This window comes from Oncorhynchus keta, chromosome 2, assembly GCF_023373465.1.
Source record: "Oncorhynchus keta strain PuntledgeMale-10-30-2019 chromosome 2, Oket_V2, whole genome shotgun sequence".
Lineage (NCBI taxonomy): Eukaryota > Metazoa > Chordata > Actinopteri > Salmoniformes > Salmonidae > Oncorhynchus > Oncorhynchus keta.
In genome coordinates this window covers 68,644,915-68,657,937 of record NC_068422.1, presented here as the reverse complement: position 1 = coordinate 68,657,937, position 13,023 = coordinate 68,644,915, and the positions used below count along the sequence as shown (strand labels likewise).

Below are 13,023 nucleotides of genomic sequence, written 5' to 3'. Positions count from 1 at the left end.
TTGTAAATTAAATATTTTGAATCCCCACTTTACCAATTCTGCATTTATATGGATTTAACATGGTATACATATAAGAATATTTACATCTCAAGAATAGACATTTTCAAAGCCTTTTATTTTCTTATGAGCAAAAGTTGTGCAAGCTGCATGTGTCTGGGTTATAGTTTCCATTACCAAGTTGTGGGCATGATGAGCTGACCTGTCAAAGTGCTCCATATATTCAGAAATGTCATCTGTCCTTGTTTAAACCACTATTTTAAACAAGAACCAGGACAAAGCAAGCTGCAGTGCATTGTGTTTGAGCAAAGGGCCTCAATGGTGCATCCTTAAGGTAGGCACATAAGTGCGACATCAGAGAGAGCAGGATGGGGTATGTTTTAAGTACATATTTGTTAACACAAACTCTTATTGCAGAATTGGAGTGTAGTCATACACAGTACCTATGAACGTCTAGGAGTCGGGGAAATACTCAAAATGTAAATTCCATCTAATACATACATGATGTTATGCACTACGCTACATCTAGAGCGTTGGTTAACTTCGAGCAGATCGAGAACTGCAATGGCTTGAATAAACAATGACAAGCTTATAGATGGAAGAATCTCACATGTAAGCCTTGTGAGAGGGTGAGAAACTTCATTTTCTAGGCTGAAATCACTGGAGACCCCTCTATCTGATTGTCTACAGGCCTGAAAAGGTTGAGCTGCATGGTTACTCCTAGACAATGTAGCCAATTTCTGAATAAACTGCGTCTGTCAGGTCCTCTTCACTCGAGTTCTGTCTTTTCAGACACAGGGAGCCTCGGCTGTCAAAGAGATGAGGAAATTTGTAATTAATCCATTTGTAGCATCATACTGGGTCAACAGCATTTTGAGTGAACGCTAATGGCTTTTGTCTACCAAGTGGTTTTTAAAATATATTTTTTAAATGTAATAACTTATGCCTTCAATTGAATGTAAATGTTGCAGGTTTGCAGCATATAGATTCTTACCTGAGATGTTCGCACTGGAGGTCCCCAGCACAGGGGCAATGTTCCCTTGGTCCCTGGCCCTCTATGTTCCAGGACAGCAGCTCCATAAGGTGATTGGAGGAGCCATGACAGCGCTCACGCTCTATTGGCTTGGCCGTGCACACGGAACAGCAGAGCTGACCACAAGGTAAGGGGAGAGAGATGGATAGTGACAAAGGTAAGTGACATTACTACAGAAAATGTAATATAGGACTACAGTATATGGACAGTGCTTGGAAGGGAAAGCAGGTTATGGGCCTTCACATGATCACTTAACTATCTGAAATTTCAATGTGCCTTGCTTCACGACTATAATAATTGGCTAGGGACAATTACATTGAGAACAGAGGCTTTGTGGTATCGCAATTTGAAGCCTCCCTTTTTTGGATGTCAAAGCAATCCCTGTATCTGGCTGAGTCAAAGCCACATGAAAGGAGCCCATTTCGCTCCCCACAGATGATGTTAATTTCATATAGAATGACTCATGGTGTATAATTTAGCAGAGGAATTATGTTCCGTGTGTGACCTTGTGGCCTGCACCTTTCTGGAAAGCACATCAGAGGTCTGGGCTGCAGTTGCTCTGGTATTGGCAGATGCTGCCAGCTTCCCCCTTAGTGGTGTTCTGGCTGCACTGGCCCCACACACACAGCTGTCCTGTACAGCACTCCTCATCGTTTTTGCAGGGTTGGAACACACACACACACACACACACAGTGGCAAACTGTCAGATGACATTCATGGCATAATATCAGGCCCATGGTCATGGAATGGCATGACCAGTCTCTTGTAACTCTCCTAAGCTCTCTAGGTGCAGCAAATTCCTGCTACTTGTGCAAGCTGAACCAATAGTGGTATCTAATTAATAGTTAATAGTGTGCTGCTTGACATATGACTGTTTTTCTGTGCAGGACATTAACACAGGCGTTATCAACTTGGAAGACCCTTAACTATTCTCAGCGTACCTTTGACTTTGAATGCAAGCCAGTATCTACAGTATTATGTGGATTGTTTTCTACTCTGCCCTGCCAAAAACATTGGTCTTAAATCCAATTACATTGTTTGTGTCTGTTGAGTAGGCTCTCATTACCTCTCATCCTGCTCCTCTCTTTGTCCTCTGAGAGAGGGGGACAGAGGTGGAGCTCTTATTCAATCAGACACATGCTTTGATGCACAGCCAAGAGGAGAGAAGCTCTCCGTCATGAAACACTCCAGTTACACTTGTGGCAACACTGCAATGCAGTAACAATGCAGAAGCAGCTGCATCATATTGTTGAAGCAATCTGCTGCTCTGTGATTGCTGTGTGTGTGCACATGTGCACTAAAGCACTGTTACAAAACCTGGAGATGCTCTGAAGTTGTATGTAATAGGAACTAGGAAGGAGCCAAAGTCCCCTGGGAAACAGGTCTGCACGAATACATTCTAGATGGGTTCAGTGTCGGGTGTGTAAAATGTGTGTGACACTGTTAATAACCATGAAATGGACCTACCACGTCAGGGATTTGCAGGTTAGATACTTGGATCGGTGCCTCTCATACCAGCAATATTTACCCTTTTCACAGTCCTCATTAATGATACACTACTGTGAAGAGGGGACACTCAAGACACACCCTCCTTCACAGATAAACATGCAGATGGTCTCTATAAGGTACCAAAGCCGCCCACAATCCAGAGTTTTGCACTAGAAAACAGATTGTACTGGAAAAATTGGCTAAATCAAACATGGTGGTCTTGAAGAGAAATTTAGAGGTTGTAGCCATGTATTATTGCAAACTTATTTACAAATTTTACTTTCAAATAACTTCAAAGTACATTTTTGAGGATGTGATACGTTGTTGCACGGTCTCTTCCAATATTTACACTACCGTTCAAAAGTTTGGGCTCACTTAGAAATGTACTTGTTTTTGAAAGAACTCATTTTTCGTCCAATAAAATAACATCAAATTGATCAGAAATACAGTATAGACATTGTTAATGCTGTAAATGACTATTGTAGCTGGAAACGGCTGATTTTTAATGGAATAATTAGATAGGCTTACGGAGGTCCATTATAAACAACCATCACTCCTGTGTTCCAATGGCACGTTGTGTTAGCTAATCGAAGTTTATCATTTCAAAAGGCTAATTGATCATTAGAAAACCATTTCGCAATTATGTTAGCACAGCTGAAAACTGTTGTTCTGATTAAAGAAGCAATAAAACTGTCCTTCTTTAGAATAGTTGAGTATCTGGAGCATAAGCATTTGTGGGTTTGATTACAGGCTCAAAATGGCTAGAAACAAAGAACTTTCTTCTGAAACTCATCAGTCTATTCTTGTTCTGAGAAATGAAGGCTATTCCATGCGAGCAATTGCCAAGAAACTGAAGATCTCATACAACGCTGTGTACTACTCCCGTCACAGAACAGCACAAACTGTCTCTAACCAGAATAGAAAGAGGACTGGGAGGCCCCGGTGCACAACTGAGAAAGAGGACAAGTACATTGATTGTCTATTTTGAGAAACGGATGCCTCACAAGTCCTCAACTGTTAGCTTCATGAAATAGTACCGGCAAAACACCAGTCTCAACGTCAACAGTGGAGGCAATTCCAGGATGCTGGCCTTCTAGGCAGAGTGCCTCTTTTCATTTTATTGGCCAGTCTGAGATATGGCTTTTTCTCTGCAACTCTGCCTAGAAGGCCAGCATCCCGGAGTCGCCTCTTCACTGTTGACGTTCAGACTGGTTTCTAGCCATTTTGAGCCTGTAATCAAACCCACAAATGCTGATGCTCCAGATACTCAACTATTCTGAAGAAGGACAGTTTTATTGATTCTTTAATCAGACCAACAGTTTTCAGCTGTGCTAAAATAATTGCAAAGGGGTTTTCTAATGATCAATTAGCCTTTTAAAATGATAAACTTGGATTAGCTAACACAACGTGCCATTGGAACACAGTGGTGATGGTTGCTGATAATGGAACTCTACGCCTATGTAGATATTCCATTAAAAATCAGCCATTTCCAGCTACAATAGTAATTTACAACATTAACAATGTCTACACTGTATTTCTGATCAATTGTTATGTTATTTTAATGGAAAACATTTGCAAACCTTTCAAAAACAAGGACATTTCTAAGTGACCCCAAACTTTTGAACAGTAGTGTATCTGTGCCTAAAGTGACCTGAATTACAATGGGCCTGCTGTTGAAACTGGGACAATGGGCTATTTGTCCCAAAATGTGTCCCAATTCCCTCTCACTTGTCCCTCTACCACATATCTTAAGGAAAAGACTGGTAGGAATGGCATGCTCTGAGACTGTCTATTATTTTAACTAAATATTAAAACCTGTGACTGCAATAAAGAAAATGTTTAATGTGCAGGATGTTATGAAAATGACTACACGCAATGTTTGCCAAAAAGCCCCGAATCAAATGATAGACATTTCACAGTTATTGTTCAAAACTATGCAGCTAGATATTGTGACTAAAACCCCCCAAAACAAATAACTAAAAACCCTTCAGACTTTTGCTGATAAGATGGATTGAGCACCTCTTGCACTGTGTCGTGGTCAGAGGCCGGTTATAGCAGTAATCTAGTCACTCACGCACACATCTGGCTTGATTGATCTGTTATTATTTTGCTATTATCTTGCCTGATAAACAGCCCCATCAGGGCTGAGACGTGGCTGCCATATATAATGAATGTACAGACAGATGCAGCTCTGAAGAGACCATCCTGCATGTCACGCTGCCTGGATAAGACTAGCTTTAACCTGGCTTATAGAGAATGAGACAGCACAGTTGAGACTGGAGAGGCGTACAGGGCATGGGGAAAGAGAAATGAGACGCCCAAACATGACAGCAGCTGTGGCCGCATGCAGAACAGCACAGAAAGAGGAGAAACAACCCATGACTTGTTAAATCTTTCATGAATTGTGACTTGCATTAAGGATGGAATTGTATTCATCTTATGCCCACTATTAAACACAAAACACCAGTTAGAGTTATAGTGTTCAAGTTATTGTGGATAATATATGTTTTTTTGTGTTTTTTAAAAATCTGTTGTAAATCATGATGAAGGGAAATTCCAAAGATTGTTGTTGATTGACTCACATGATGAATATTATTTTCCTTTCCACTGGACTGGATAACTGTTCTGGTGATGTGGGTCTCTTCAGTTCTGTTGTCTGTCTCCTAAAGAAAGAGAGACACATTTCCAGTTAGGATCACTTCTGTAGGATTTCTGGAATTTTGCTTTCAGTCTTATTAACAAATGTGGGATGCCAGAATACTACTACCATACAGTATTACAATTCACAATAGCATTTCAGCATTGTAGTTTTGAATGAAATACAGTACAAAAATAAATTTTCGTGTGACCGCCTACTGTTCCTTATGTAATGTCTCTATGGTGTGGATGGATTGAGTTTCAACCACACTCTCAGAAGTGCTTTCGTTGTGGTAATTTGAGGGAAGGTTATTGGGATGCGAGCTGGACTTTGCACTCTCATTGTCCATCTAAAGAGGTTTGATGCAAAATATCAATACTGCATTGGGGTCACCACTGTTTGTTTTTTTACACAATGTGCATATTAAGATTGACTTAGACTTATCTCAACCCACATTGGCAACTGTTTTTATTAGTCTGATAAATGTTTAAGTCTCAAGTTAAACTTGTGGTTACTTTAATTTAGCAGAAACGTTTCAAATCAAATAGCATGATATAAGAGTGTACTGCGCTATTATCTGTTGCGTTTTATATAACATTAAAAATCATACAAATGAAACGGGTGCTATGGGAAATAATAGGCTCCTTTATTTTTTTATCAACGCTCTGCAAATATACATCTGAGTAGACCTAACCATTAACCGACCTGGTGCACCGCATCCTCCAGTTAATTATGCGTGTCCTCCATCAGTTGCTCTACCTCCTCAAACATGTCGTTTAATGTCGTGTGTCCTTGTGCCAAATTATCCTCAAGGATCTGGTTGATGTCCAAAGCCACGGGCCTGATAGAACCAGGAAGGAGGATGCCATGGATAAACGTTAGGCTCAGAGTTAGAAGAGAGAAATACAACATCCTTGCTGCTGCGATAAAAAGGCATCCGAATGAATTATGTGCTTTGGACGTCCCATCTGCGCACTGGGTGTGTGCGGTGATGCTGCTGCTGGGTCACTCTGTCCGAAGAGAAGGGGGAGGATAGACTATAATGTTGCCTTATGCATGTATTTATATTTTGAGACAGTTGTAGTTTATTTTGTCCCAAGTTATGCGACCACTGTAGGCTATAGCCTAATTGACAGGTGCAAGCCATGGTGATACGTTTTCGATGCTCTTACCTTTCATAGTAACGCCAGTGACGAGCCTATTCTGGGCCAACCGCAGCAGGCTGGAGGATGCCGCCAATGAAGGAGGGATGGTGGCACACCGCAATGGGCTGACTGCTCGTCTTTGAGCAATGATCAGACTTGCCTAGAGCCCGGGTTAACGTTGGGACATCTGTGTAATGAGATCTGTGTTATGTTGGCGAAGACTCTTTATTGTTACTCTTCAATTAGAAGTTTATAATTCACTTGTTATTATATTTCACAATTAGTAGACCTAATTACAATGTATTAAAGTTGTGATAGTTAGGCTACATAGTAATATAGTCTGCTGTGACTGTGCGTTAATGTGGATGTCCCTCTGGCGCATGTTTTCGCTCATTTACCACTAGATGGCGTCATTTGCATGGAATATATTTTCAGTAACCTAGTCTAAACCACTGTGGAGTAGCCTAGTTTATAGGTTTATGGCTATGAAACTATAATTGCTAGACCTATGGCTAATCACCCACCCACCACCCCGAGAAACCACTCGACTAAGTAACCATCTTATGTAACCATACAAAACATAACATATTATACTAATGTGAGTGTCCCGGATTTATATTTTACTATGTTACGTCTAGTCTGAGACCAGGTTTTTTAGAGAGTTCACTTCTTGGTATGGAGTGCCTTGTGAAGACATTGGAGCATAGAGGTGTCACCGTGAATAACTGACCATGTCAACGCCATCATCCGAACGTGTCGTTTTATGTAATGGAAAAAACAGTCAATACTTTAAAGCAGTCCATGTTTACTCACTGCGTAAATGCCAAATGTAGCCTATTGCGGATCAGTTAATTTAGCGTAATTTGACGCAAGTTCTTTGTTTTGTTTGTTTGTTCTTGAAACATTATACTGGACACTGAACAGCTGAAGATATGTTTGTTCTAGAGCCTGTGCACGTGCCTCAATCACTTGCTGAGTCCAACTTATGCCTCAAAATGTATTTGAATTATTACAATGATATACATAATGCTTTAGGCTATATACCGATATTCCATTTGGTTAATTTATTTGTTGCTTAATTAGCTAAATACCCATTAAACTTAAATCCAGCTTTATTCTCCATAAAATAATCAGAGTATACTACTATCTATGCTGTATTTTTTTGCACTGTGGCTACATGAAAAGTATTTGTGTCTACAGTTGTAATGAAGCCTTTATAATTTAAATTTCGAGCACAGCGTATCAGCAGTTACCATTACAAGACCCAATCTCCTGCACCGCCCTCGTGCAATAGACGGGAGGTACTGTGGTGGTGAGACCGAGTGAGACAATAATTTAGCCCAGTAGTAGTTCAGAATGAGTGACTGGAAGAGACGTACCGACACATATAGCCAGCGCAAATTCGATTAGATACATTTTCTCTGACCGGTCATTGCGGTTTTGAATATCCCTCTTCAATCAACTGCGAAGACTGGACCAGTTGACTTATTTTTTTCTCCTCTGTAAACTAAGGTAAGTCACACTTCCAATTACGCATGTTTCACAAATCAGTGACCGCTGGGCAGATGTCTAGGCAATTGAGCAACATGACAGCTGAGTCTGAACACTGTGACATAGTTCATTCAAGGTTGTAAAATCGAATCTTATTTTAGGAATTCATTTCGTTTCTCTACTGTGGGATTTGTACATGCTCTTTTCTTTAGTATTCAAATAAATACATTCTGTACCTACAGTATGAGCCTGTGTGTCTGAACTGGATAATAAAACATCTGATTTGTCTCCATACTCTGATAAGATGGCTCTGTGTGTTCAACCATTATAATAATGATGTATGTGTCTCCACCAGAATCCAGGTTTAAAAGCCTTTATACTTGATGTTTCTGGCTGAGTTTTACAATGGTATAGGCTACTACCATGACATGGTATTTACTTTAAATTGACTTTACTTTAAAGTTACATTGTGTTACATTAAAAGAGAAACAGTACATTACTAACACTGTACTACTAGTTTGAGTAGCGTGATTGTCACCTGAGACAAGTGATGATTGAAGACTAAACGATTATCTCTGAGTATCCAGGCTGGAACTTTTGTTACAACTTCTTCCATATATGAGAGAGGTTGTGAGAAACGTTCCAGCCTGAATACTCAGAGATAATCGTTTAGTCTTCAATCATCACTTGATTCAGGTGAGACTACAGTATGTTTACGCCAAATTAGAATTGGTCCCAATTTTGGATTCATTTATCAATTGAAATCAAGATTTATTTACGTGACACATTTCAGACATGAATGCCACACAATATGCTTCACAGGAAAAAACATAAATAAAAAACAATGAAAATAAATACAGAAATATTCACTACACAACAAACATAAAAAACAGAAGAATAACTATACAAACTGAAAGACTAAAAAAGCACCCTAAGGAAAAGCAAAGCTAAAGGTGTGTATTAACATCTCTTTTAAATATGCTCAGTTTCGACCCCCCTCAGGTTCTCTGGCAGGCTATGCTTTTATTTTTGATGTATCTGGCTGAGTTTTACAATGGTATAGGCTTCCACCATGGCATGGTATTTTCTTTACATTGAGTTACATTAAGAGAAAGACAATGATTAAACAGTCATTCTTTGAGGGATCATCACCCTTTTACCTCAGGAAAACTATATTATTATTTGATTGTTTTCTTAATCATAGTATATTGTAAAGGCGCAATTATGTTGTATTTATATCAACAGATATTACTGTCTGCACAAGCCAGTGTGAATGGTCTCCTGCAGCTGTTAGTAGTGAAATACAGAGTTACACAACTTTACGGCCCTTTGAGTGTCGTTGGGGAGTGGGACAGGTATTGTGACACTGGGAGAGGTATTGTGACTCTGGGAGGGGTATTGTGACACTGGGAGAGGTATTGTGACACTGTCTGTCTGCTTTAGCGCTGCTGTTTCTGTCAGATGAATTCATGGTCCCCTTTCATAAGAATTATGGGAAGTTCTAAGCTTACTCACTAACGTGTTTGAACTTCTGGCTTTAAATAATACTGTACAGTAGGCTATATTTTTCTTTGTCCCAGTTGAGACACGTTAGTTACAGCACACATGGTCAGGTGATCACAGATCCGTTTCAGAGACATTAGATACAGTATATAATCTGTTATAAGCACACATTTTTGGATGACTGAAATCTGAATTGAATTGTCAATTTTCATTTTGGTACTCTTGAAAGTGTATTTACAGTATGTGGGGGTATCTGTCTGACACGTTTATCTCAAAGTCACTCTAGAAAACAGGCCACTGTGAGTATCTGGCCATGAGAGAGCAGCTGTGATTCTGTAAGGACATTTTGAGAAGGCAGCAGCAATCACACAGTCATGTAATTTTCCGCCCCCTCTTGAATGCGCAATAATTTCCTGTGCATCCTGTGCCGGTTGAAAACATGGCACGCTCTTCCTCACAGTGCTGTAAGACTTAAAGTCCTGCTTTATTACTCTGTGATTCACTACCTTACTGATAGAGTATGTGTCAACATCTCAATACACTACATGTCTGTCTCTGAATCTGTCTCAGGTATTGGTTGTCCATGTGTGATTTAAGGAGTCTGTTCTCCCTGGATTCGATACATTTTGCTCAAACAAAAAATACAATATTTTATTCCTTTCTTGCTGGAATTTCCTCAGGAATGTTCAACCTTGTCAGTATTTCTTGTGCTATAAAGCAACTGAAGTTAAGGAACAGTACAAATAATATTGTTCAGTAAGATTTATACACTTGCTGTTAGCCATGGGAGTATACTCTAAGAAAAAAAAAGTTATTTGGTCTACTGTACATAACTTTTAGGTGTTCCATATAAGAAGCAAGCGATAGAACCCTTTTTGGTTCGATATGGAACCTTTTCCCAAGACTATACAACATAAACAAATGTGATTACTTCAGTGCCAATGTTTTTGCGCAGTGTATACAATAGACATTAACAAATCAAAAGTTTATCTGTGGCGGTGCACTTCCTTCATTTTTCTTCTCCTGTTTCATCACCATACCTATGCTATCTGGAATAACAATACATCAGCAGGTTTGACTTGCTCTCCCCAAAAGCAGATTTCTAGAAAGATCACAAGGTTTTACAGTGGGGCAAAAAAGTATTTAGTCAGCCACCAATTGTGCAAGTTCTCCCACTTAAAAATATGAGAGAGGCCTGTAATTTTCATCATAGGTACACTTCAACTATGACAGACAAAATGAGAAAAGAAAATCCAGAAAATCACATTGTAGGATGTTTAATGAATTTATTTTCAAATTATGATGGAAAATAAGTATTTGGTCAATAACAAAAGTTTATCTCAATACTTTGTTATATACCCTTTGTTGGCAATGACAGAGGTCAAACGTTTTCTGTAAGTCACAAGGTTTTCACACACTGTTGCTGGTATTTTGGCCCATTCCTCCATGCAGATCTCCTCTAGAGCAGTGATGTTTTGGGGCTGTTGCTGGGCAACACGGACTTTCAACTCCCTCCAAAGATTTTCTATGGGGTTGAGATCTGGAGACTGGCTAGGCCACTCCAGGACCTTGAAATGCTTCTTACGAAGCCACTCCTTCGTTGCCCGGGCGGTGTGTTTGGGATCATTGTTATGCTGAAAGACCCAGCCACGTTTCATCTTCAATGCCCTTGCTGATGGAAGGAGGTTTTCACTCAAAATCTCACGATACATGGCCCCATTCGTTCTTTCCTTTACTCGGATCAGTCGTCCTGGTCCCTTTGCAGAAAAACAGCCCCAAAGCATGATGTTTCCACCCCCATGCTTCACAGTAGGTATGGTGTTCTTTGGATGCAACTCAGCATTCTTTGTCCTCCAACCACAACGAGTTGAGTTTTTACCAAAAAGTTATATTTTGGTTTCATCTGACCATATGACATTCTCCCAATCTTCTTCTGGATCATCCAAATGCTCTCTAGCAAACTTCAGACGGGCCTGGACATGTACTGGCTTAAGCAGGGGGACACGTCTGGCACTGCAGGATTTGAGTCCCTGGCGGCGTAGTGTGTTACTGATGGTAGGCTTTGTTACTTTGGTCCCAGCTCTCTGCAGGTCATTCACTAGGTCCCCCCATGTGGTTCTGGGATTTTTGCTCACCGTTCTTGTGATCATTTTGACCCCACGGGGTGAGATCTTGCGTGGAGCCCCAGATCGAGGGAGATTATCAGTGGTTTGTATGTCTTCCATTTCCTAATAATTGCTCAGTTGATTTCTCAGTTGATTTCTTCAAACCAAGCTGCTTACCTATTGCAGATTCAGTCTTCCTAGCCTGTGCAGGTCTACAATTTTGTTTCTGGTGTCCTTTGACAGCTCTTTGGTCTTGGCCATAGTGGAGTTTGGAGTGTGACTGTTTGAGTTTGTGGACAGGTGTCTTTTATACTGATAACAAGTTCAAACAGGTGCCATTAATACAGGTAACGAGTGGAGGACAGAGGAGCCTCTTAAAGAAGAAGTTACAGGTCTGTGAGAGCCAGAAATCTTGCTTGTTTTGTAGGTGACCAAATACTTATTTTCCAGCATAATTTGCAAATAAATTCATTAAAAATCCTACAATGTGATTTTCTGGATTTAATACGTTTTAATGTGTCTGCATGAAAAGACCCACATTTTGTTAAAACTCAAGAGTTAGTGTGTTGCCAAAATATCTGAATTTGCCCCCTTAAGGGAGTTTCCCAAACTCAGCATGAACCTGTTGTTCTTGTAATTTAGTCACAATTGGCTTGGATGCAAATGCTGCCAGCAGCCAGTTTAATCTTCTAAGTTTGTAATTAGTGGTTGTGTCGAGGCTTCAGGGGCGGACTGGGACAAAAATTCAGCCCTGGCATTTTAGCCACACCATTAGCCACACCACCCCCCATCCACATTATAATTCACATTTCCTGTTGCCACAGGATACTTTCCCTGCTGTAACAAACTGGCTCAAATTAAGATCGTACAACTGTGTGACTGTTTTCTTCCTACCTCCACTGTACTCACCTCTGAGCTGTCTCTGCTAAGTCTCCTTTCCCACATCACTGGCACCAGAAGACCAGGGGACCCCACTGCCTGCTCTGGGCCCAGCAAGATCCTAGTTGTGAATGAATAAACACATGTATTAGATTGAAAAAAATAGGTGAATGTAATTGTATAACTAGTTTAACTAGTATAACTCGTTTTAAATGAACCAAGCCTTTGGATTCAGAGCTATGTCACTCTCTCAGGGCACACTACTGTAAAGAAGACAAATAAGCTGAAGTCAACAATACTTTTGTCTCTGTCAGTCAGCAGACAGCATTCCAAATGAGCAGCGTATTCCAGCCTGACTGGTTTGTCTGTAGGCTTATTCACAATATCCCAGAGCAGAACTGTGTGAACTTTCTTCTTCCTCTTTGCATTACTTCCTTCCTAGAGCCACACTGTGGAAGTGAGCACATGATTCCAGGCAACAGCTCCAGCACAGAAAAAGGGCATGGGAGGTTGAGGCTCAGAAACCAAATCACTTGCAGGATTTATGCATGGTTAAATTGGTTGATCCTTTCAGTAGGATCCCACTCTGCCAACTTAAACCAGCAGGATATAAATCTCCACCTAGACTACATTAACAAGTTCCCCCTGGCTTGTACAAGCTCAGAAATCGGTCATTAAGGGAACTTAAAAGGAGTTTGTGTGAAAGGCACAAGGCGAGACCCAAATGCAGACACAGGAGGCAGA

General features: G+C 40.4%; 2 protein-coding genes across 13 annotated transcripts in view; one reads left to right on the top strand and one right to left on the bottom strand.

Moving 5' to 3' along the window:
• Positions 1 to 96: 96 nt before the first annotated feature.
• LOC118359203 (dickkopf-related protein 3-like) lies at positions 97 to 12,707 on the bottom strand. 4 transcript variants are annotated; one of them, XM_052481460.1, is made up of 8 exons: positions 12,579 to 12,707; positions 12,310 to 12,400; positions 6,329 to 6,488; positions 5,862 to 6,166; positions 5,101 to 5,181; positions 1,550 to 1,673; positions 992 to 1,146; positions 97 to 805 (listed from the first exon to the last, which is right to left on the bottom strand). In XM_052481460.1, the coding sequence occupies exons 4-8, from the start codon at positions 5,873 to 5,875 to the stop codon at positions 718 to 720; spliced, it is 462 nt and encodes a 153-aa protein (XP_052337420.1). In that variant the 5' UTR covers positions 5,876 to 6,166; positions 6,329 to 6,488; positions 12,310 to 12,400; positions 12,579 to 12,707; the 3' UTR covers positions 97 to 717. The 4 variants fall into 4 exon arrangements, 3 of the variants coding, with proteins under 3 accessions (XP_052337420.1, XP_035593460.2, XP_052337423.1); XM_035737567.2 differs by lacking the exon at positions 12,579 to 12,707 and having other exon boundaries at positions 12,310 to 12,499; XM_052481463.1 differs by lacking the exon at positions 12,579 to 12,707 and having other exon boundaries at positions 5,862 to 5,997; positions 12,310 to 12,499.
• Positions 7,590 to 13,023, top strand: part of LOC118362387 (F-actin-monooxygenase mical2b-like) — a 47,230-nt gene continuing 41,796 nt past the window's right edge. For 3 of the 9 annotated variants that reach the window (XR_008082312.1, XR_008082294.1, XM_052481446.1), the window contains exon 1: positions 7,592 to 7,813. The gene's annotated coding sequence lies outside the window, so the exon portion shown is untranslated. Of the gene's footprint in view, positions 7,814 to 13,023 lie in introns of all 9 variants that reach the window. The other 6 variants (XR_008082269.1, XM_052481438.1, XR_008082283.1 and 3 more) reach the window with 4 other exon arrangements.